At 38.2% G+C, this 25,255-nt stretch overlaps 1 protein-coding gene across 16 annotated transcripts in view; it reads left to right on the top strand.

Annotated features, from left to right (window-relative positions):
• Window positions 1–19,875, top strand: part of MSI2 (musashi RNA binding protein 2) — a 397,386-nt gene extending 377,511 nt beyond the window's left edge. For 14 of the 16 annotated variants that reach the window (XM_043499279.1, XM_038375345.2, XM_038375348.2 and 11 more), the window contains 3 exons: window positions 9,462–9,670; window positions 11,426–11,503; window positions 15,192–19,875. In XM_043499279.1, the coding sequence (XP_043355214.1) occupies window positions 9,462–9,670; window positions 11,426–11,467 (251 nt within the window). In that variant the 3' untranslated portion in view covers window positions 11,468–11,503; window positions 15,192–19,875. The remainder of the gene's footprint in view (window positions 1–9,461; window positions 9,671–11,425; window positions 11,504–15,191) is intronic. The other 2 variants (XM_043499276.1, XM_043499275.1) reach the window with 1 other exon arrangement.
• The last annotated feature ends 5,380 nt before the right edge of the window (window positions 19,876–25,255 follow it).

Here is a 25,255-nt window from a genome sequence, read left to right as displayed (position 1 = left end):
CAGTGGTGACCTTTCTTGTCCAACACTGGATTAATTTGTGACCAGGCTCTGTGTTAACATGGCAGTTCATAGGACAAATCACCAGATAAGCTAGCCTCAGCTTTCTCTCCGTCATTGCTCCCAGCAGAATATTTTGAAGCATTATGAGTCTCCACCTTCTTAGAATGTCTTGAACTGCTAGGATTATTATGTGAGCTCCCGCTATTGGCTTCTTCATGTAAATCAGGTGTTGGGAGAACCACACTTTGAAAAGTATGTTACATGCACATTAAGAGTTGGTTAAAAAAGCTTCTTTAAAGGGGAACAAGGATGATGTAATGGTAAAATCCAATTCATAAGAAAAACTGTCCTGAAGTTATTGGAGTTTTTAAAATTCTCCTACATTATTATTTCAGTAAAAAGACTAGTTTCAATGGATATTCATGCAGGAATGTGGAAATCATTGAGGATACATCAGGAGGGAGTGTAATGATGATGAACTTGTATTTCTGTAGCACCAAATGCGTCCTAGGGAGCTTTGGAGATTTAGCTCCATGAATTGTACAATAAACTGTGCAGTTGTACAGTGCACAGGGATGAATCGCAGGAGTGTGGCCACCTCTGGTGAAAAGTGGCCGCTGTTTACCAGTGCCTGGCAAGACTCCCCAATAATTGAGTACAGGAAACGAAGCATACTATATTCCAGCAGTTCTCAACCAGCAGTCCAGGGTCCATTGGGGGGCTGCGAGCAGGTATCAGGAGGTCCCCAAGCAGGGCCGGTGTTAGACTCCCTGGGGCCCAGAGCAGAAAGCCGAAGCCCCACCACATGGTGCTGAAACCCAAGACCCCAAGCCTTGCCACCCGGGGCTGAAGCTGATCAACTTAGATTTGCGGGTCCCCAGTGGCATGGGGCCCCGGGAAGTTGTCCTGCTTGCTTAACACAAGGGCCCCCTTAACACCGGCCCTGGATTTTATATGCAGAAAAACAGTTGTGGAACAAGTGAGGCCTGGAGTTTTTATAGCATGTGGGGTGGCTCAGAAAGAAAAAGGTTGATAACCTCTGCTGATTTAAACTGAAATGAGCATGTCCACACAGGGGTGTGAACCAGTTTATCCACAACAGCTTAAAATCACACCTGTAGCTAAACCAGTGCAACTCTGCATGCCGACAAGATCTAAGAACCAGGGGTCTTAGAAACTAACCTCACAACTTGGGAGTTGGATGCTTGCAAGTCCCATAATTTTTGTAGCTGTTTCTTTTCATGTGATTCTGGAGGGTCCTTTGTGTAACCTGGGGTTGACAGACCCAGATCTGATCTGAGTACTAGCTTATGCCCAGACTGGATGTGATTGTGTAATATTGCTGTTTCCAAGAGTGAAATTTGAAACAGATGTTTTGTGCTTTGTTGTTTCCCACTGGAGACTCATTTGAGAGCTGTACAGAGCTTAGCAGGCTGCCTTTGACAGAAAGTTAGTTCCACTGTTTAATAAAACTAGAGATTACATTGTCTCTTACCAATAGGTTCTTCCCATCCCCTGCTCAGTCATCAACCCCTACAACTTCAATTTAAAAGCAGCCCCCAAATAGTCATCAATCACTTTTTGTTCAAGTTTTTCTGGTTGTTTGTTTGTTTGAAAAATATTGTTTTACCCTTTACTTCGTAAAAGTTCATGATCACAAAATTGAACTGGCTTATTCCAGGGCTTCCTGGTACAATACAGACCTACAGATCCTTTTTAATACCCAGTCATATTTCAGCGACATCCAGCCCTTTCCTTATAATTGCACTGTGATAGAAAAAGTCAACAAATACAAATAATAAATACCAACAGACACAATTAAAAAGGAAAAGTACAAGAGGAAGGATGGCTTTGTGATTAAGGCACTTAGTATGAGACCTGGGATCAATTCCCAGCTCTGTCACAGACTCCCTATATGAATTTGGGCAAGTCACTTAATCTTTCTGTGCCTCAGTTCCCAATCTTTAAAATGGGGATAATAATTCCTGTTGCCTATTAGATCGAGTTAGACTGTAATCTCTTCCTGTGTCTATAGAGTGCATTGCACAATGGGCCCTGATTCTTGGTTGGAGTCTCTGGGGGCTAGTGTAATACAAATCATCATTAAAAATAGTGTCCCTAATGCAGGTTGCTCAGCTCCTGATGTGAGAACTTGTACGTTATTATCATTTTAATTTTTGCATCCTTTTTCCTTTCTCCTTTTCCATCACGGAGACTTTGCCACCTTTCTGTGGTGCTGTCGCTGTTGGGTGTTACTCATATTGGGACTTTGTTGTCTTGTCTACCCCAATATTCCTCTCAGTCTGGTCCATATTGATATGTTCTCCATCCCTCTTAGCTCCCTCGTGATACTGATGCACTGACCCTCCTGCTCCACTGACAGAGAAGCATTGCTTTCCCTTTGCAAATAGCATGTGGGGGTAGAATTTCCCAAGTCATGCTGACCTCTGTTCTGTAGTAGTAGGACAGTGAGTACTGAAAGTGCTGCAGAGGGAGCGTATTCAGCCTGTTAGCACCCATCCTGTTGACCAACTAAGAAGCAGAGCTGACAGGTTTCTGGAGGAAGTCAGGAAAAGGGCAGCTACTGTGTAGGATGTCATGGGTGGGTATGTGGATTGGAGGAGGGAAAGGCAGGGGGAAAGGATAGCGTCAAGTTAGTCTTTCCTTTTGCACTGGGCCTAGACTGAAAATAACCACCCTCGGCATGCGCCTTGTAAAGACAGGAGGTAAAAAAATTTTGCTGCACAGTGAATTAGTACCTAAGTCAGCCAACAGGCAAAACTTCAAGTACAGGTGAAAATTAACTAGACACGGTGAATGATCAGAGCACAGCCAGTTGGGCTGTAACGAGACACACAACTAAGTCAAAACGCATATTGAACAAACAATCTCTGTATCCCATTCTCTGCCACATCTGATAGATCGTGCCCCTCGATTACAGCTGCTCTAGGCACTGGACCATATGACCCTCAGGGTAAGATACCACTGGCAAGGAGTGGTTAGGTCTGAGGAAATCTAGAAGATCCTCATGGTTGTATGCTGAGGACCCCTGAGTTGTGGGTGAGATATGAACCACAGATGCATACAATCTTTCCTACATCTCTCTTGACCCTACTCTAGTACAGTATCTGCTGGTAAAGACTGGGATCACAAATTCTGCATATGAGAAACTCGAAGGTTTGAGTTATTAGTTCTACTGCTGTGAAATGTTCTGTGCAGGATGGTTTCATGATGTGCAATTGGTTAGTAAATTGGAGACAAACTTTTTAAGGCATGTGGAAAATGTGGGTGTTGCTCATATTGGGACTTTGTTGTCTTGATCAACAAGACTTCACAAGTACAATAAAATCCCTAGCAGTGGAGGAAGTTAACTGTGCCTGCCCATGTTTAATGCTGAGTCATTAGATGAGTGATTTTGTGCTGAGCTAAGTAGAGACTTGCATCAGCTGGTTGGTGCCTTGGGTGGAAGGGGAAAATGGATAACACTTAATTCTTGATCTCCTTGGACTGATGGCCAAAAATGATATTGGAAAACAATAGTCTCCTACCTTTAGGACAGCAAAACTTGCTTCCAACTCTTCTCTCCCGTAACCTGGACCTGATTCTGCCTACAGGGTATAATTCCGAGCAGAGTCTGGCTTCTTTTCTTTTCAGATTGGAACTCCATTGAAAGATGTGGCTCTTAAACTCTCCCTAAACTAAAACCAGAAGTACCTCTGACCAGCTTTCATTTTTTCCTGTGGTTGAAGTGACAATTGGAAACTTTTAAATAAAAATATGGCCCCAAAACACCTCACTGTATTTTTTGGCATGAAACAATTTCAAGTTTTTTGGCTTTTTCTTTTTAAATCTGAGTCCACTTATTCACAGGTTTATATTAGACAAGATTTTTTTTGAAGTGCTGTATGTCTTAACAAAATACATCACTTTTTTCAGATCAGAGAAGCCATTCACGGTCATTGCTGTTGTTTCAAATCTGCCTTAAAAGTAGCTCTAGATCTAGCTGAATTTGGGTACTAATATTTCAAAAAGGCAGATATTTAGCAGCTCATCATGGGTGAGTGAATCCTTAAAATATGGCTTTTTGCAAAGTATTTAGTCTTCTAGCAATTGAGAGTTTTCCTATTTCCTTTATTGGGCCTAGAGCAAAGTGTCAGCTCTATAAAAGCTTCCAGACACTTCTATAAAATTTCTACAACCAGCTGTTTTGCAGGCCAAGCTCACATGGGAATCTGAACATTCTATACCCAGATAGTATATTTACCAGATAATGGATCAGCGGGCACATTTTTCTTGTAGTCAGCTCTGTGGTCTGCGTGTAGTGTTAACTTGATATTCAGTGATAGAAAATTGTTCTTATATTACATACCCGCAATCAGAAGGATAGTTGAATAAATAGTTGCCATCAACTTCTTGGATGTATGAAAACCAACATTCCCAATGTTTTTAATGGAGATGGAGGGAGATTAGTCTAGCTTTTCGAAATCTGTTCGGTGGCTTTTAGTTTTCTCTCTTCCTTTTGGGAAACCACTAAAGCAAGTGTTTTCTTGTCATCCACCTGTAAGTTTTGCAGTTGCAAATTGAATGATTTTACCCTGGATGCTGATGTGTATGCGTATATTATCGGTTGTGGGGTTATAGCCACTTATCGCTCAATGATCTGTGCTACTATTAGCAGCGTATTGGCATCAGTCAGCAACTCCAGTGAACGTGGGAAATCTGCCTTTTGAGATCTTTTGTGTTCCTATTTTATCTCCCATGCAGGATGTAAATACCTAAGGAATACTCATATTCCGTCCCCTCTTCTCCTTGCCCTGTACATAGTAAAATCCTTTTCCAGTAAACTATTGTTATTTTTAGTTATGTTTGCACAGAACAACTTCATTTCTCAATATCAGGGTTACATTTTGCACAGGGCAGTGCACTTGAAATGGGGTTTTCATTCATGACAATAAACAGAGCTGCTCTCTTGTGGAATTCACTACAAATGGCATGCCACTGTACGTTATAATTATTTTATTTTAACAAGGGGAATTTGTTTCCATCTAACTCACATTCCAGAGCTCCCTCAGTTTGATCCCAGGGAGGACAAATGAGTGTCCTTAGCTCTATTCCACTTTCAGTTTACCACAATGGGTACCAAAAGACAACCTCAATATAATCCATCAGCATTAAGGAGTTATCTAAGGAGAAGTCTCTGCTTGAGATGACTTGCCATTCTTACTGTCCCAAAAGATCTGTCCCATACCCTCAGCTGTGTAAATCAATATTGCTCCACCGAAAGTAATGGAGTGTTTCTGATTTACAATAGCTGAGGATCTAGGCCATGTTGCTGCTCCTGTTAGACTTGAGGTGGTGTTTTATGAGGCTTACACAGTTGCTTCTTCAGTAATCACTGGATATATGCTAGATTTCAGAGTAGCAGCCGTGTTAGTCTGTATCCACAAAAAGAAAAGGAGGACTTGTGGCACCTTAGAAACTAACAAATTTATTAGAGCATAAGCTTTTGTGAGCTACAGCTCACTTCATCCGATGCATGAAGTGAGCTGTAGCCCACGAAAGCTTATGCTCTAATAAATTTGTTAGTCTCTAAGGTGCCACAAGTCCTCCTTTTCTTTTTGTGGATATATGCTGTATGCATCAGTATCCAGATCTGCCAGCTCCGCCTCCCCAATACTTCATCCTTTCAAATACATTTTAAGTAAGCAAAAATATTTGAAGCTTTGAAATGTGTTTCTCCCACTCCCCTACACATGCAGCAGAGCATTAGTTGGATATGTGATTTCTTCTGCTGGGGGGTCTCTATTCTGCACATGTGGAAAGCTAGATGCTCTGATCTGGTCATTTCCTTCTCTAGCTTCTCTCTTTTTGTGGATTTTGACACAGCTGTAAAGCAGAACAGCCATGCTAGAATACTGCACAACTCTCTAGAAACTGGTCGTTGTTGGTATAATGTTATCATTGTATCTTGAAATTAATATTGAAAATAGAGGGACTGTTCAGCCCAGGTGTCACCTCCATTGACTTCAATGAGTTACATTAGGGAGAAATTTGGCCTATTTTGTGAATATTTTTTGTTTTTGTTTGTTTTTAATTAAAGCCTTGGCATATTTATATAATCTGCCCTGTGTTCTCTGCGGATTGCCACTTCTTTTTGACATTGTTATGACCTTGGGTTTTCCCAGCAAATCATGTTCTGAAATGGAGTCTTCAAAATTACCTTTATTTAGAAGAGCTGGCCAATGCAGTAACACACCATCACACAGAGCATATCTATTGTCCACATCATGAAGACACATTACAGTCAAAACCTGTACCGCTAGTCAGACTGTGGTGTCTTTCATAATAATAAACACTTTGTAAACCCTTTCCTCCCCTACACATATGCATATGTTTCAATATGAGAATTAAAAGCAAGTGACAGAAATGACAGTATAATTGGTTCAGTGTCATTGAATCCAGTGCTAGGATGGAACAAGACTGGGAACTCTCTTAAAACTCAGCAGTGTTATTTTTTTAAGTTTCGCCACTAGCCCACTCTTGTGACCTTTGGCTGATGGTTGGACTGTTTGGGGTTATTTGTTTATCTACCCTGTACACAGTTAATTTTTCCCTTCTGGCATAGTTTGTTTCTAAGGAATGTGTCCTTATGTCCTCCTCTGTAAAGGCCCTGTCCCCATTCTTTGCAAATCAGCATGAAGGAAATTTAAAATGGTTTCTTTCCCTCCTGTGGATCTGTTAGAGGCCCACGGATTTGCTCAACTGGGCAAACCAGGTTTTCTGTGTGACTTGGCAGTAAAACCTCTATCCATTTAATTGAACCAGAAAAAAGAGTGTGCTAGAGCAAGATAATAAAGGGCTTTTGAATATCTCAGCTGGATATTTTTCTTCCTGAGTGAGAAGGCCAAATGTTATCTTGACATTTAATCTTTAATATTAAAAAATTGTGCTTTGTTTGCCAGCGTGTTCCAAAATAATCTGTTTATTCTCTCTTGCCTTATTTCTTTTAACTTGCTGAATTAGATGACCTACTTACTTCCTCCTGTTACCAGTTAAAAAGAGCCACAGTGCACAATTTTTGTAAAATGGACTTTCTGACCAATGCAAAGCCATTGGTTGCCATTTTACTTTTGCTGGTTAATTGATCTAGTTGAGTATTTAACTCTAGAGAAAGATTGCTCAATTCTGAGCCAGTGGCATAATGGGAAATCCTGAATGATCATGTCTCAATGGACTTAAGACTCCCACAGTGTGGGATGCTGAAGCTATGTTGGCGGTACCAAATTTGCATATAAATTTTTAACAAGGAGTTGATCCAAAGCCCATTTTGTTCATTGGAAAGATTCTTAGAGTAGGACTATCATTTTTTTTGGGTGTCTCTTGACAGAGAAATAGGATTTGCTCTCTCTCTTACATTTCATCAGCAATAAAAAACCTGCAATTGATCAGTTCAATTCTTACTTGAAGATTACAGGGAGAGGGCGACCAGAAGCTGCCACATTTCACTCACCCCCTGTTTAACTCCTAACTTCCTCACCTACCTAAGGGGGGTTCCAAAGAGGATGGAGCTCGGCTGTTCTCAGTGGTGGCAGATGACAGAACGAGGAGTAATGGTCTCAAGTTGGAGTGGGGGAGGTCTAGGTTGGATGTTAGGAAACATTATTTCACTGGGAGGGTGGTGAAGCACTGGAATGCGTTACCTAGGGAGGTGGTGGAATCTCCATCCTTAGAGGTTTTTAAGGATTGGCTTGACAAAACCTGGCTGGGATGATTTAGTTGGTGTTGGTCCTGCTTTGAGCAGGGGGTTGGACTAGATGACCTCCTGACATCTCTTCCAACCCTAATCTTCTATGATTGTCTGCAGGAGACTCGGCAAAAAGAGAGAGGCCAAAACCCTGGAGCTGTATAGCCTTGAACTTCGGGGAAATACAAAACTTTGTAGCCTGAACGGTTTCTAATAGCTACTTTATACTAATAATTCAGAGATAATGAAAGGTTGGGTATGACTGTGCAGTATTTAATTTCACTTTTAGGTCTGTCTGTCTCTCTCTAACTAGGTGGAACAGCCTGTGCAATTACATTTGAGAAGGACAGGTCTCTTCAGGTCATGGCGTGGATTCCATCTGCTATATTTAGGGTTTTTTAAAAAGGTGTTTAAATACCCGCCTCTTCAGAATTGATAACTCAAACCTCGCTAGCTGTTACAAATAGAATAACTAAGGTTTATTTAATTGAGGCCTTGCCAGACTACATATCTTTTTGATTTATTTGTCCTTGCACTGTGCTTATTTATTTGCAAGCATCTTGTTCAGTTTAGTCTAATTAAGTGAGGGAAATTCAAACCATCTGTGAGCAGATTAAAATACATGTGTGTATATATACACTAACTTTATCTGGCTTTCAAGGGGATGCTATGAGAAAATAAGTGGGCTTTATGGTGCATACAGGCATGTTTCTATGCAATTCTGTAAGGACCTTGGAAGTAACATAGCTTGCTGCAAGATAAACCTATTTCCATTTGAGTCTTCCTAGCCTGCTAACATTTCTCTTTGCCTTCAAGTCTTTTACTCATAAATTTTACATTCCAGAGTGATTGTGAGAAATGCCAAAATCTGATCATCTAACATGCTTAAAGATCCAAATTTATCCGTTAGCATCTTTTTCCGACTTCAAAAAAATAAAATTTCTTTTACTTCCCCTTAAGGAGGTGAGTGCTATAGATCCTATGGAATTCTTTTTTGGTTTTGATCTTCACTTACATATTTTGTGCAGTTTTGGAGACAGAGGGAGGTCCTTACTCTCCAAATCTAAGGAACAAAAAAAAATCTCCTTCATAACAATTAAAAAGAAAAGTTACTCCAAAATGTTCCATTCCATATCATTTTTTTTAATAAACCAAACCTTTTAGACATTGAAATCTTTATGTAGCTCACAGATAAAAGGGCGAGGGAGAGGGAGGCTTGGTAAAGTATTGAATGGATCCAAAAATGATTTTACTAGATGTGATTTGCTTTATTTGCTGTCAACATTTTAATATCAATATTAACACAATGTGTAGTCTAAAACTAGTTCCTTTGTAGTTTGCATGGGATGTGAATGCTGTCTCGACGTGCCCAGATCTAGAAAACTTGTTACTACTGCATGAGCATCAAATCAGATGTTGAAAAATATCTATATAGTTTGTGATAATTTGGTGAAAATGAGCACCTACAGTCTCTGGTTGCAGTAGTGTGTTGAATGATTGTTTTTATATATATATATCTCTCTATCTATATATATTTGGAGCTCCAAGCTTCTTAGTAGTATGGGCTGACTATTATTCAGTACTTGCTCTCCTATCGCATGGCCTTGGTTAAGTGTTAGAAGTTGGGCCTAGGCTGTTTATTCTAGTGTTTGGCTTTGTAATAACTCTGCATGCTAGGCTTCTGGCCTCATACCCAGCTTTATTCTCTGCACACCAGTCTTGAATAGCTACAGTGCTCAACCGAATTTTGGCGCACCCGCTTCCCCGGCAGGCTCCAATCCAGCCCGGCCAGGAGGATTTCCAGGGGCTAACAGCCCAGGTCCAGTTGCAGACCTCTACGGTACAGCCAGTCAGGACTCCGGTGTTGGTAATTACATAAGTGCTGCCAGCCCTCAGCCAGGCTCTGGCTTTGGCCATGGAATCGCTGTAAGTAACCGTTTCTTTCCCTTCTCCACTTGGGTAATTTGAATTTAGTTCAGGAATTTTTTGTAGATTTTTTTTTTTAAATTAAAAATGAACTGTGCGGTGCACTGGTCATGTAGCCTTCTACCATTTTGTGATACTATGCTATCTAACTTGCTCAATTTACTAATAGACTTGTTTCAAAACGGCACACTCCACTGCCCTGGCACTTGAATTATAAGCGGAATTGAAAATGCTTGTGTGATCCCCTACTCCTCTATTAGAGATCTGACATACTTTAAACTGTAATATTTTAAAAAATGCTTAAAGTTTCTGTTCATTTTAAAATTAAGTCTCTCTCTTTCTGTAGAACAAATATTTTAGGCTGAGGCACCGAACGGCATATAATGCCACAATTCTTTATCTCTATTGAAGAGAAAGTGAGCCTTTGCTTTAGCATCTCCAGTTCTGCAAACATACATGTCCTTAATTTAAAACAGGAGAATAGTCCTACTCATGTCCATAGGACTATTTACATGCTTAAAGTTAAGTATGTGCACAAGTGTTTGCAGAATCGAGGCCTTAGTATGGAATCAAAGAAGGAAAGTTAGCCTGAGATGATGTGTGCTCAACATGTTGATAACTAGTTTATTGCTAACATTTCTTGAAATTGGAAGGTCACAAGTAAGTCTCTACTATTTTTTTTCTCAAGTCAATGGGAAATATTTTCATGGTTCTACCATCAAACTAATGTAGGCAATGGAAATTTACTTAACAAACTTGCATGCTGTTTTTCAGATTGTATTGTTTTACCTCTGTGCGTTAGCATGAATGTGTTTGAATCTGTTTAGTGGCTGTCAGTCTTTGAAATGGGAAATCAGCTCCCCCACCCCAAATTGTAAGCAAACAGTGAGATTTTTTTCATTGTTTGTTTTCCATCTTGGCTATAGAGAGCCATTTCAAAAGATTACTCAGAACCAAAGCCGAGAGTAATGTTAATATTTTAGCCAAATTGGTTGGGGGGGAAAATGTGGTGCAGACAAAGCTGCTGAAATTAACGAACGTGGTTTCCATTGTATTTTTGAACTACCTTTTTGCAGCCTTCTAGTTGTGCCCTAATGTTCTGAATTCTTGTTCAATTCCATTCCCATCATAAGGTCACTTAAGTATCTTGACAATCTCATTGGATCAGTTGTGCTATGAGATGTGGATTATTATTATCTGCCAAGAGCTACGTCAATTTAAACTGCCATCTATCACCACTTACAACACCCCTCATTTCCACTTTTCACCTAAAGAAAAAGACCTGTTTGTTCTTGAAAACTTGTGCACTTTGACCTCTGCAATGTCCTGATTGTCAAATAATAATAATAATATAACATTTGGCATCCTGTTTTGTCTGTACTGTCATTTTTTAAGAAAGTATTTTCTCTCAGACGTGCAGATTGGCAGCCTCTTAATTCCTCCTCTCCCCCCATAACCTTATCGAGAAAATGGGGGTCCTTTTTATTCTTTATTTTTTTTAACATTGTCCATTTACTAATCCTAATGTTTAAAAAACCCAAATTTTAGAGGGGGGGAGTGAGAAGATCAGTGTCTTGGAAAGGTAAGATTAGAATTCAACACATCAAGTCAGTGGTGACCAGAGAACAGCTTTCTTAAATACATATTCATGCTGGCAACACAGTCTTTCAAGTCCTTTGATAATTACTTGCCAAAAAATAATAATCTGTTCCCATGTATAGAACACTGATGACCTTAATAATTGTACAATTTTAGGGACCTTTGATTGCAACGGCTTTTACAAATGGATACCACTGAAACGTTACACATGGTTGGTTGCCATCTCACTTTGAGGTATTACAATATATACCATTTGTATTTTATGCTAAGCTAGTGTTTCCCTTATATATTTTAAATTGAGAAAACGCCTTTTGATCTTCACTTTCTTTTTTCTTTGGCCTCGAATCATTCCTTTTTGCAATTGTTTACTTTAAAATCAATCTTGTGGGTTGGAAACTGGAAGAGAATCAGGAGCTAGAACCCAACAAAGTTAGTGTTTTTACATTTATTAAGCTTAGAGAAGTCGCTTGCATTCTTTAAAAGCCAAAGGAATAAATGATGATTCCAGAAGTCTTTGGGGAAACAAATGAAAAAGTGTCAGTAGGCAGCATTGCTGTGAGGATTACGGATTTGCTATGAATGCAGTTTTTTAAAAATAAGTGAGCACCATTGCTTTATTTCAAAGAAAACCGTAATGCATAATTAAGTACTGTACCAAATATTACAGCTATGAGATAACATTGTTACTAGTAACCATAGAACAATTATCTAGATTAAAAAATTAAACCTAAACAAATTAAATTAAAGGCATTACCTTAGTATTTGGATCACTGCCAGTTTCCTACCCTTTTAACTGAGCTTGAGTAAATTACATGTTTTTAAAAAAATTTTGGCCTTTTGGCATATTCATTTTTGCAAATGAATATTCTTATACCTCTAATAGTGTAAATTAAAAAGTCAGTCAATACAAAAGTTATATCTATTAAACCATGTGTTTACCTTTGTAGTTTACATTTTTTTATACGGATACAAAATAAATTTAAATGTCAGATTTTATTTCTATTGATTCTTAGCTAGGAATAAATCTGATCAGTCACATTTTAAATTTCAAATAAATCTATGAAATTAAAATCATAATTACAGAGGGGAGGGGAATTGTTCCAGTACATGTGGAGGGTACTTAATGTGTCTATGTACCAATATATGCAAAAAAAAAAAAAAAAAAAAACCAACAACCCCTACCTTGAAAAAGAAAACCAACCTCCCCCCCACTCCTCCCCCTTATCCATCGAGCCATGATCACCCCACAAAATGCCCATTGATGTTGGGCTGCATGATTTTTGTATCTAATAGAGATGGTACATTGATCAGTTTATAACTATTAGTATGTTATGATCTCCTTTATTGTATGACAAGAAATGGTCATGTGTATCTCCTGCATTTTAGCATAAATGTGTATTTTAAATTCTTAAGAATGTTTCCTAAACTAAACTAATTTGGTCCACAAAATATACATTTTACTCTCCCCATAAAAATTATAAGCACTCATTTTTAATCCTAGTTATTTTTGGTGACGTTATATTGTGTGTATACACACACACAGTAATTGGTTTATAACACTTCATTATTATTGTGTCCATATCCTTCATAAAAACAAGCTGTGGACTTCAAAGCATGTTGGGGATTTTAACAAAACAGTCATTTGAACTAATAATGCCGCAAAACAGGAAATGTTAACAAAATTAATATATTGCAATCATCTTAAACCTACTACAGCATATCAAGCTGTAACCATTATTTACTGGCCAGTGTTACAAGTGCAGTCATTAATGATTTAAAAACAGAAATAGTTGTTAACACTGCTCATTACTAATTAAAATAGATTGGGTTGGGGGGGGGCATTGTCCCTATTATTAATTTCTCAAGGACTACTGAGTTTAAAATTGTAATTGTGACAGTGCCTCCCAAAATATACTTCCACTTATCTCACTATGGTTTCCTCTTCCATCTGTGGGCAGGCTCCACTGCTCCAGCTTACAAGGGTCTGCTAATATGGTGGTTCTCCACATGTAGAGGACTTTCTCTAAAGCAAAAATCTCATCTTGATACTGAGATGGGATGTGATAGTTTTCGAACAGGGTCTTCAAAAATTACATTACTTAAAATGAATTGTGGTGAATTTCATATCAAGGTCCAGCCCTTCTGCATACTCTTAAGTGTGCAAGCTTTCATTTCTGCCAGCATGTCCTTCATCTCCCTCCTGCTGGAATACAACTCAGGCTACCCCTGCACTGCAGCCACAGGTGTGATTTGCAGCTTGTGCAGACGTACCTCGAACTAGCTCACTAAAGCGAGGACACTGCAGCACAAACCTGCCTAGGTACGTACTCACTTGTGCAGCCCATGCTGAAACCCACCTGCTTGTTTTTAGCAAGGTCGCTAGAGCAGCGGTTCTCAGCCTGGGGTTAGGCAGAGATCTTCCAGGGAGTGCATCAACTCATCTAGATATTTGCCTACTTTTACAACAGGCTACATAAAAAGCACTAACGAAGTCAGTACAAACTAAAATTTCATACGGACAATGACTTGTTTATACTGCTCTATAGACTAGACACTGAAATCTAAGTGTCAATATTTATATTACAATCGATTTATAATGTATGGTAAAAATGAGAGAGTCGGCAATTTTTCAGTAAGAGTGTGCTGTGTGACACTTTTTTATGTCTGATTTTGTAAGCAAGTCGTTTTTAAGTGAGGTGAAACTTAGGGGGGATGCCAGACAAATCAGACTCCCGAAAGGGGTCCAGTCGTCCGGAAAGGTTGAGAGGCACTGCCCTAGAGTACATCAAGACAAGATGCAAATCACACCCCTGCCTCCACTGTAGATATCGCACCCTCAATTGCAAGGGTGGATTTTTTATATTTGTCATAATTAAAATCATTTCTGTAGTGAAGTTTAAATAATAATTACCTCTCTCTGTCCCAATCCTGCAAAAATTGACATAGAAGAATAGTCCTGTTGCAGTCAGTTGGATTACGTAAGTGTCTGCAGGATCAGTGAGTTAGGTGTTACACATCCACTTATAAAAGTAATCATTACTGTTGAAATGTACCCATTTAAAAGTTACCACCATCTAGCAAGTACTTTAACAGTTTTAGAATATGCATGTTATAAAGCTATGTAAACTCAGCAGTGTGACTGGTGCATAAGGAGATTTTCCAGTACTTCTAATGAATCTAGTAGTATTTTATTGTTCCCAAATATTAGTGAACAAAAAACAAACAAACCAAAACCACCCTGTAAAAGTACAAAGGGAGCTCATCAAAGGAGCACTGAATTTGACACCGAGGTATTTACTTTACCTTTGTAAATGTATTTGAAAGAGAAGATAGATAGCAGAGCAGAATTTAAGCTATACTTTTCATTCCGGAGTAACCCCATAAACTTCAATTATGTCACTCTGGATTTACACCAGGTGATTTAGAACAGATTATGGCCCAAAACACAGTTTTTGTATGTTTAAGTACGCTTCTCATTTTGATATTAAAAATTTTGCACAATTCCCATGCATTGGCCCTTTGCCATGCCTTTTGCCAACATGACCTATTCAGTTTATGTAAATAGCCGGTGATGTTTAGGCTATTTCTGTTCACCTTTTTGTATTTAAGTGATATTACATTTTTTCATATTACATATTCTTGATAGTGGGTCTGAAAGGCACTGAGCTCCCAGTGACTTCAACAAGAGCTACTGGTCCTCAGCATATCCCCGGTCAGGTCTATTATATGTCAAGTTTATACTGCGTGGCACTAGTTGCACAAAGTAGATCAAAACAACATACAATGACCTGCACAGGGATTCCACTGAGCTATTTACAAATATAGGTCCATAATAAACCCCGTGGAAACTCCTCTAGATTTGGGAACTTCTGTTACTCTCAAAAAATGTGGTTATGTTATGTGTTCTTTTTATCCTTTATAGAGTATATCTGGATGTCCAGGCAAGACAGGGCGAAGTTTCTGAATGGTCCCATGTTCAGGTGATATCATCAGACTTTGAGCACTACATCATCACCAATAACATAAATAAACTGGAGGTGGCACTCTATGGACTTAGGTTGTTTAAAATCTCTCTCATCATCTCATGAATCTGCTGTACTATAAAAACAGCTTTTAAAATATGTATATATACTCCATTTCTCTTTTGTTTTATTTTCTTGATGGGTTCCCCCCCTCTTAAATCTATTTGAATCACATTTTTTCATAGCATTTGACATACGCTCATAGTCATGTAGTTCTAATTTGTGTATCTAGTAAAAGCCTAACCATCGTGTAACTGTTTATATTAAGGGTTTTCTTTTCTTTTCCCTCCTTTTTACTTTTGTTTTATGTAGTTGTTGCTTAAAGGATGCTGAGATGGTAACATGAATCTCAGTCTTTTGGTACCAATTCTGAAACTGTAAAAACTTTTCAGGTGGAATTTTAGCACACACTGAATTAGAAGTAGAGCAAGAGCAGCGGGTAAGCTGAAGTCAAGTTTCTAGTTTGCGTTGCATGGGAGCTGAGAGGGTAGCTGAGTAGCAGGATCTCTAGCCGTTCTTTTGATTTGTGACATCTTTGTTAACCTAATTATATCTATTTTCGGCAATAAGGTAAGGACTGCAAAATTTTTTGTGTCCTTCTTTTTCTATAAGTGCTTTTTTTGGTTGAAAGAGGTGATAAGGTTTTTTGAAATTGTGAATTCTGAAAAAAAAAACAAACAAACACTGTAAATACAATTCCATTAACTACATATAAACTACTAAGAAAGAGAAAGAGAAATACAAAATATTTTTGTGATGGAGTCAGTCTAAGGCAGTTTCTCTAATAAATGGAAGAAAAAAGTTTTAAACGTTGGATCAACTGCCAGAGCTGGCCCATAAGAGTTAGATTAACACTGTTTAGCTTGCTCTGTAGGTGTGTTAGACCTTATAACTGTACTAGCGTCATACCAGCATATTAACTAGTCATATGTGCACAGCTTAAAAGGTAACAGTTTAGTTATATTTTTTAATTTAAGAACGGCTTTTTCCCAAGACTGAAAAAGAAGCTACAATTTTAATATTTAAAGTATTTAAAGTTTGAAGCACACCTTTATTAGTCATTATTTTAAATTAGATCAACTTGCTGTCCAGTCATTTCAGCTGCTCTGCATGTCCTATAAAGCTCTGACAGAGAAGAGATTCCTCTTCAGTGTCTAACATGCCATAGGAAGAGCAGTGTTAAAGCTTGCATTTTCCTTTTATCCATTATTTTCTATATTAACAAATTAGGAAAGCAACCTTTTTATTGTTTGTTTGTTTGGAATACCTCAGTGCTACAAGAATCACCCTAGAAGCGACAGAAGATTTTAATTTATTGTAGATGTAAACAGAATTAAAAAAGTATAAAACATCATTGCACTGTGACTGGTAGGGGGAAAAACTGACAGTTTCCTATTTGCACATGTTTAATATTTGGCTGTTATATATATGGTCCTCTGTTGGGGGAGGAAACTTATGAAGGATATTTTTTAATTTAATTTTTTTAATATTGGTAAATAGGCCTGCAACAGCAAAATAGAAGTACAACATGGTAGGTGGCATTAAGAACATACTGTAGTATGGATATATTTCTTCTTTTTTTAACGTAATATTGACAAGTTTTATTAATATTTTTTTAAATTGTTACGTTTATAAATTTGGTACTTTAGGTACAGCCAGTATAAGACACTGAATGCGACATTTGTTAAAAAGAGCTGCTGCACTCCTATTTTTGTAAATTTTACTAACAAGTAGACTAATGTAGACATTCAATAGACCAGGTAGAGCAAGGCATCTTTTAAAAAAAAACAAAAACAAGGCATCATAATGCTATCTGAATGGAAAAAACCTTGTTTTTCTTGTTTTTTAAAAATGAAATCATGCTTTTTTTGTGTAATAGTTTAGGTTTTTTGTTTTGTTTTTTTCTTATTTCAGAACAACCAGGTTTAAGCAAAATGCTGGACGCTTTTTAAATATTGAGACTTGATCAAGTAATAAAATAACAGTTCTTTAAAAAATAAAAATAATAAAAAAAACACAAACCAAATTCCCTGAGATCCAATGTATAAGTCAGGGAATTTTTTATTAATATTTTGTCAATGTTGATGACGTACTGTACTACCATTTGTTTTTCCTCTCCATTCCCTATCACCTCATAGAATATTCTTTGTTGTTCATTGTTGTATGTTAATAGTGTATAAAATGGCTATCTTGTAAGAGTGCTGTCCTGATGCTAGTGTAGTGAATTTCCCCCCCTCCTCTTTCTCTCTTCCTCTTCTAGTACATATTGGTAGGTGTATTGTAATTAAGGTTAAAAATTTAGATGTAGTTATTCAGATTTAGGACCAGTAAGGATAGAACTTTCTCTTATTTAAGAAAAAAATGCTAATAATTTTGGGCAGTTTCTTCCTTTTTTCCCCATCTTATTTTATTTTATTTTTTGCTGATCTGATGTGGTTTCAACTAACCAAAGGTCTCACAATGTTAAAAATGCTGGCAAACTCTTAAAGCATTTTGTAGATCCCCACCCTTGACTTTAAAAAGGGGGTGTGCCATACTACCTTAAATGCTAATGCTAGATATGCAAAACTGGATTTTTTTAATTTATTTTTTAAAAGAGGGAGGCATGGTATATTAAAATGATTTTACTAAGAGAAAAAAATATTTTTTTAAGAATGCTCAGAAGAAATTGATAATCTGTGTGAATATGTTTTAGATGTTTATATACCTTTTGAAAAGTCCCAGTGGCCCATAGCACAAATATTGTGGAACCTGATATGTTTTTGATGTGGCTACCTAGACTAAGGTTCACTTTTAGTCCCCAACTCATTTAGAAGTCCATTTTGAAGGATTTTCTTTGTAAATTATTTTAGCACAAAGGTTCAGCTACATCTTTATTTTAGTCAAGCACATACAACTGATCTTCCCCATTTAGAACTGTTACCCTCGGAGTTTTCAAAAAAGAGACTGGTGCCTAGTTGTGCAAATGGGCAACAAGAAATAGCTCCTACTCCCCCCATGAAGTCCACTATTAACGTAGAGATAGGTTTTCCTGTCCCTCTCCAGACTGGGATCCGCCATACCCATTTCTGGTAGACCTGCATTATGATACAAAGTGTTGATACAGTGGGACAACTTTTGTTACTAAACACAATGTAAATTTTGGAGGGATTGCAGTATCTAGGAAAATTTAGTTAACGAGGGTAACTACCCTCCTCCCCCCATCCCAAAAAATAATAATCATTTGTGATTGACTTGATTAAAATGAAGACTGATCTATCTGTCCTTTTTGTTTTCTATACTTCATAATGTTCATTTTAATTTGAATTTGTAGCTTGGACTTTAAGGTAGCATGGCTCTTTTGCTGTAATTTTTTTTTATTGTACAGCAGTATACAGCTGGTGAATGTTACACATCTTGCTAGATTAGTTTAAATCATTGGGTAATTATGGGTAATAATGACCTGAAAGGTGTTCAGATTTTTTTTCTTCCCCCAGCTATAAAACCTGTAATGCTATTTTGACCTTTAGTGTGAATGAGGGCTAGTGACTTCAGCCACAAAAACCATCCTGTTTCATTCTGCCATTCACTCAATGCAACATAATCTATAATAAAGCAATATTGTTTATTACATTTTTATTGACAGTCAGCCATGGTTATATATGATATTGCATATGAAATTGTTTACAAAAACACTAACTCATAGTTATCTTTTATGCTGTGGAAATGTCTCTTGCGTGGAACTTTTGTGGATGATTGTTTTTAAAAGCAAAACAGATGACAGGAAAATGAAAGATAGTGCATTGAAGACACGGGCAGATTCTCTGGTCTGCATACATACACTGTAGAGTTTCATAAGTACAGAATCTAATTCAAACCCATTTTTGTGTGTGAACACTACATGAGGAGATTCTGTAAGCTAAGCAATACTTTAATACTGTAATAAAATTTACCAAAAACAAGTAGTTAAGAAAGTCAATCTAAGTGATCTGTTCACAAGTTTCCAAACAATCAGAATGTATTGTCTTGACAGAATTTCATTTCAGTGTAAAAATCAAAGCTAAAAAACTTTGACAAGAAGCAGGAGTCACCCATGTTATAAAACTGTATTTGTACATACTCTGACACCACGTGTGGGATCTGTGTTTCATTTTGACTGTAGTGGATAGGAAATATAATTCATTATATGTTGTACAAGTTCTGAATTCCATCAGTAATAGAATGCAAGTTTAAGCATTTCAGGTGGTCATAAATGTACCTAAACAAACTCTGGCACAGTGGCAGGCCTAGCCCTTCCTTTTATACTTTAGTATGAACTGATGAGAACTTTGGTAGTGACTTTTTTTTTAAAACTATATATATACACACACATATACATATATCTGTATCTATATATCAAGCATCTTTCAGGTCTCTGTGTATGGCTTTCTAAAGCCCTGTTGTAAAATACTATGTGGATGGGGGTCTCTCACATCACAGATGTGGAAAGTATAATTTTATATTTGTATTTTCAAATAAATAAGTTTGTGAAAGGTTTCCATCCTCTACTGTGGTCCAGAAATCAATGTGTTTGTCTGACAAAAAAATAAAATAAACTGTTTTGAACAGAGTTGTGGAGTCCCCTTCATTATGAGTGTGAAATGTATTGTTTTATACCACAGAGTCTGCATTTGTTCTCATCTTTTCCTCTACTGCTGCTGCTCTTGCCATAATATGGTCATACTCTTCACAAACAGGTGGGCAATTGCTGATTGTATGTTTTTCTGCTGTGCTTGGCTGGAACAATGAGCACAAAATCTAGTTATCACCAAAAAAAACAACCTTCATGTCATGTAAGTTCATGTATCCTCCCTAGCAGATGTGGGAAATGCAGAGCACCTTCTCTATTACGCTGTCTTTTGTATAAGAAGTACCGGTGGCACCTTAGAGACTAACAAATTTATTAGAGCATAAGCTTTCGTGAGCTAAAGCTCTAATAAATTTGTTAGTCTCTAAGGTGCCACCGGTACTCCTTTTCTTTTTGCGAATACAGACTAACACGGCTGCTACTCTGAAACCTGTCTTTTGTATGACAGTCTTAATCAAGGGGGAAGTTATAGTAATTACATAGTGGTATTTCTAATGCTCCTGCCTTGAGTTTGTATCTATTTCAAATTGCAGCAGTTTGAGGTAGAGTTGAGTTATACATATATATATATATACACACACACACACACACATATACATATACACACACACACACACACCTCTAGATTTTTTTTTCCCCTTGAGCTGGTATGGTTTTAACAAACCATCTAGAGATACCTCTGTCTAGCTCTATGTATAGAGAAAGATGTCTTTCACTATCTATGGGTACAGACAGTTCACTACAGCTAGAATTATGTGAAGATAGCTAGCTCTTTAGAGCAGGGGCTCTCACAGATAGAGAGGGATTCGATAGCTAACAGTAGTTCTGTATAGATCTCCATACATAGCAATGGGTCACTGTAGATGGGGTGGATGTCTATAGAGAGAGAGCAGCTCTACTGATAGGCATAGAGATGGCCCTCTACCTATAATAATAAATCTCTGTAGCTAGAGAAGACTTTCTATAGAGCTAGATCTCTAGGTATAGAAACAGATCTTATCTGTCTATAGATCTATATGGACAGAATGAGCTCTCTCACCCACACTATGTACAGATATTTGCCATTGGAAGCCAGATTTCCCCATACAGTTGGTATGTATAGTAGGCACTAAACTTAAAATGGACATTTTTGATTACACCATGGTCAGAACAGGAAAGCCATGAGCATCCACTTTTGAAAGTATTCCAATTGTATTCAATTTTCCTGGTTGAACACACAGAGTCAATGCTTCAAGCTCTGGGGGATTACTTTGGCCACCTCTAACCTGCTTTTTTTAAAATAGGTACCGGCATCTCCTCAGGGACACTTCATATTTTAAAATATTTACCCTCAGTCACTCTCCTGCTTTAGTAGGAATTGTGTTTAACTGATTGATTGTGTACAATTTTTATCTGACTCAGTAACAGAATTTTAGTGTCTGTTGGATACTGGCAGGAGTATTCTTGCAATTTCTTTCCTCTAAAGATGAATACTACTTTATGCAAGGATTGCAAAGTGTTTTATGAAGCTGGATATTAACGGAAAAAAACGAAGCTCTTAAATTTCATGGTAACTGGCTAAGAGAAGAACCCAGTTCTCATTCCTCCATGCTTGTGCTTCAACCACATTGCCTCCTTTCTCCTCTCTAACCTTGGCTTTTTGTATCTGGGTTAGTTTGTGGCTTATTTTTGTCATTTTGGTGGGGGGAGGTTTCTTATGTGCTCTGAAAGCGAGGCCTGAAAAAATTCACCTGCCCAGGGGAGGGGGCAGTGTGAGCGTGTGCACCTGTAAAAAATAGGAATTGATACATTGACATACCCAATCCAACGAATAATCCAGTCTCCTGTCTCCAAGAAGGGCCAGTACCTGAAAGCCTGAAATGGGAAGTGATGAAAGAATACAAGAGGGAGAGCTGGATGGGGAACAGAGGTGCGCACACTACATAGAGCAAGTCTAGGCTGAGACGGAGGAGTATCTAAAAGTATAGATGTAGCAGAATTAGAAAACACATATAACATTCTTTGCTAGGCTGTGTGAAGCCCAGAAAAGTGAAGGAAGCATAACAAAAGCAAGTTACATTTTTAAAGCATGTTAGATCATTAATGTTACAATTAAACACACTACCCAGTAAATAGAACACAACTGTTGTTGTTCCTTTAAATTGCAACAGCTGTGAGGGACTCTTGTACACTGTAAGAGCAAATGATTGTGTAACAGACACCTAGCAATGTAGCCTTTACTGGCCTACCCAATGTGCTGTCACAGAACTGCACTACTAATTGAGATCTGACTAAGGCATAGCCTGAGATGTGCCAGCCAATTGCAGTAGGTTGGTCTCAGTGCCTGAGGCATGCAGCACAGTTGGTGTCAAGGCTGTGGAAGCAGAGATGGTAAATCTGCAGATAAGTGGTCAATATAACCCTTCAGCCCTACTCTACACTAGAAAAATTGCTTGTTGCGGTTAAGTGACAGCCCCCATTCAGCTGAATGCTGCTTTAACGCAGACCAGAATAAAAAGTGTTCTGTGTTTCAGAAAACCATGACAGACTTTCACCAGCATTTTCTGAACTGATTTTGTCCTGCTCTCTCTCACAGAGAAACAGTTAATCTGAATCCATTGCTGACGCTGCTCATCAGTAACATGTAAATGAGCCACATAGACTAGAATGGGAAATTCAAGGCACAATGCTACATATTCTATGCTGGAGCTAAAGAAAGTAATAATAACCCCGAATATCCAATTTAATTTAGCAGGGCACTTCCACTGAATTTCTCTACTAATAGCATACACTGATGTTGAGTCTCTACAAAGTGATCATCAATGCAACTGCTGATGTCCAAAGTCAAACCAGAAGATGAATGGTGCTCCTAAAACAAGTATTAACAAGGGGCACCATCAGAATCAATAGGAAGAATACTGGTAGAAAGTGACAAAAGAAAATTTCTTCATTGTATTGTAAAGTCTGAAAGACACTGCAAACAAGATGCTATAATATCTAGATCAGAAATCACAAAAGAATTGATTTTTAAACAAAACCCTCTAAATAGATAATAACCATGTAATGCATTGCATGACCTCTTAATGAAGATACCTGCATTTTATGGTGCTTTACAAACCATTAACTATAGTAAAACCTCTTTAGAAGTGCACCAGATTAACTAAATCAATTTAAAATTGATCTAGGCCAGTGGTGCTCAAACTTTTCTTTTCATGGACCACTTGAAATTTGCTGAGGGTCTCGGCAAACCACTTAATGATCTTTCCAAATGTTGTTTGTACCGTTAGCTAAGTAAAGTGCTTTGAATAAAAGCGCTATAAATAAAAAAATGAACTTTTTTTGTTCTACAAATAAAAGCACACAACTCATATTTTAATATCTGTAGTCTTACCTTTCTAATGCGATGGATGTGCCCTCTCTCTCCCGCCACAGCAGCCCCCAAGTTGGGGCTGGGAAGGAGCAGGGGGTCTCTTCCCTGGCAGCCAGAGCCCCCAAGGTGGAGAAAGTTGCCTCTTTCTCTAGCTGCTGCAGCCCTGCATGTCCCAAATTCCTCCCACCCCCTCTTCTCCCCAAGGCCAGCACCTCACCTTACAGGTGCATCTTCTCCAGGGTCCAGGCACCTAATTAGTGGAGCCTTGCGGACCATAGTTTGCTTGCGGACCATAGTTTGAGAACCTCTGAGCTAGGTATACAATGGCAACTGACAATATAGACACCCTTAAAATGAACTGATTTAAGCAAGGGTTAAATCTGGTTAGGTCAGTAACATACTGATGCAAAGTAAAAATTGAGGTCTCTCTATGGTGGGGGTATGCCCCATTTTAACTAGCCACGTCTAGTTAAATCAGTGCACTTTTCTAGTACAGCCAAGGCCTAATTCACACTGAGGCAAAGTACTGGGTTTTGCAAGTTATCAACTAAGTGAAAAGAAAATGCATCACAAAGTAATCCAAACTGGATAGTCCATGCTATTCTAGGGTGGATACACTGCAGCCGCTGCAATCTGGAAGGAATATAATGCAGCCCAAGGCCACTGTGCACACATTACAAAGTAAGTAGGGAAAACCTTAGTGGACAAAGGTGAGATTTTCAAAAGTAACAGTTAAGCTCCTAACTCCCATCCACTTCCAAAGGGATTTAAGCACTTGAAAAATTCCACTCCGCCCCCCAATCTTTGATTAGAAAAAAAACCCTTCATAGTATTTGTAATATATTCGCATGTAGGTGCCCCCAAGCAAGGACCAGAACGCCATTGTGATAGGCACTTAAACAACACAACAAAAAAAAACTATCCCTGCTTTTATTTCTCCCTCAGCGTTCAGGACAACATGATTCTTTGCCCCCATCTCCACGTCACCATGTTTTTGGTTTGCATGGTTCAAAACTGAACTGGGCGGTAGCAGCTGGGATTCTCCCTTTAATTATTTATTCTGGGAATAAGAGCCCTGTTGGCCTAGAGAGAGGAAGAGGAGGAGAAAAATGAATCTGTTGTTTAATGGACTTGAATCCAAGAACGATGGTGACCCTCAAACTGTGCAGGGCTACTCCCTGATGTCAGCTTGGCTTCACTCCCACTGAAAATTAGGAGACAGTGGGCATTTTGAAAGAAGGCAGTTCATCATCTCCAATGTAGCCATGCACATGGTGCTAAAAAATTTTAGAGGACCCAATTTTAAATTAATTGTAACTCCAACTAACAGCTTTACTTGTAAGTTCTCAGAACATCCATTCTGTCCTTAAAGAGTATTCAAAGTTTGGAGAGAATATGCTATATTCTACCTACGTAACAAAGCAGTAGAATCCAAAACAACTCCGTCTTATCTACTTTCGTCTATTTTCATTTCCCCCCTTAAAATCTATGCTATACCGATTTCTAGATGTTCACGTATTCCAGAGAGGTGTACAATGTAACTTACAATAATTGGTCTTTACCATCTCATCTACAAATCTATTATTTCTTTGTATAATACCAGCAGTGTGCTAAATGCTTTGGGGCCCAAGAACCACAAAGCATTTAGCTTTGTCTTGATACTTGCCCATACAGTTTCCAGTGCAATCATTAACCCCGTTTCTAATAGTCACTAGCATAGCACAGTGTTGGAGGGTCTTTTTGAAGCTTTAAGCTATAAAAATAATTAAAGGCTACTCATGAGGTTATTTACTGCATTGCAAGCCCACCAGAATAACCTCGTGAAAACACTTTTACCACCAGTTGTTTTCATTGTGATGCCATTATACATTCTATCCCCTTTCAAAGACTATTTCTTCCAAGACAGTGAGACCCCTCTCACTGGAGAAAGTGTGAAGAGAAAAAAGTGTGTGTGTGTGTGTGTGTGTGTATGCCTCTCTCTTTCTCTCACACTCACACACCCTGTCTCC

This window comes from Dermochelys coriacea, chromosome 17 (assembly GCF_009764565.3).
Source record: "Dermochelys coriacea isolate rDerCor1 chromosome 17, rDerCor1.pri.v4, whole genome shotgun sequence".
Taxonomy (NCBI): domain Eukaryota; kingdom Metazoa; phylum Chordata; order Testudines; family Dermochelyidae; genus Dermochelys; species Dermochelys coriacea.
The sequence above is the reverse complement of the archived record's forward strand: the minus strand, read 5'-3'. Positions and strand labels throughout refer to the sequence as shown.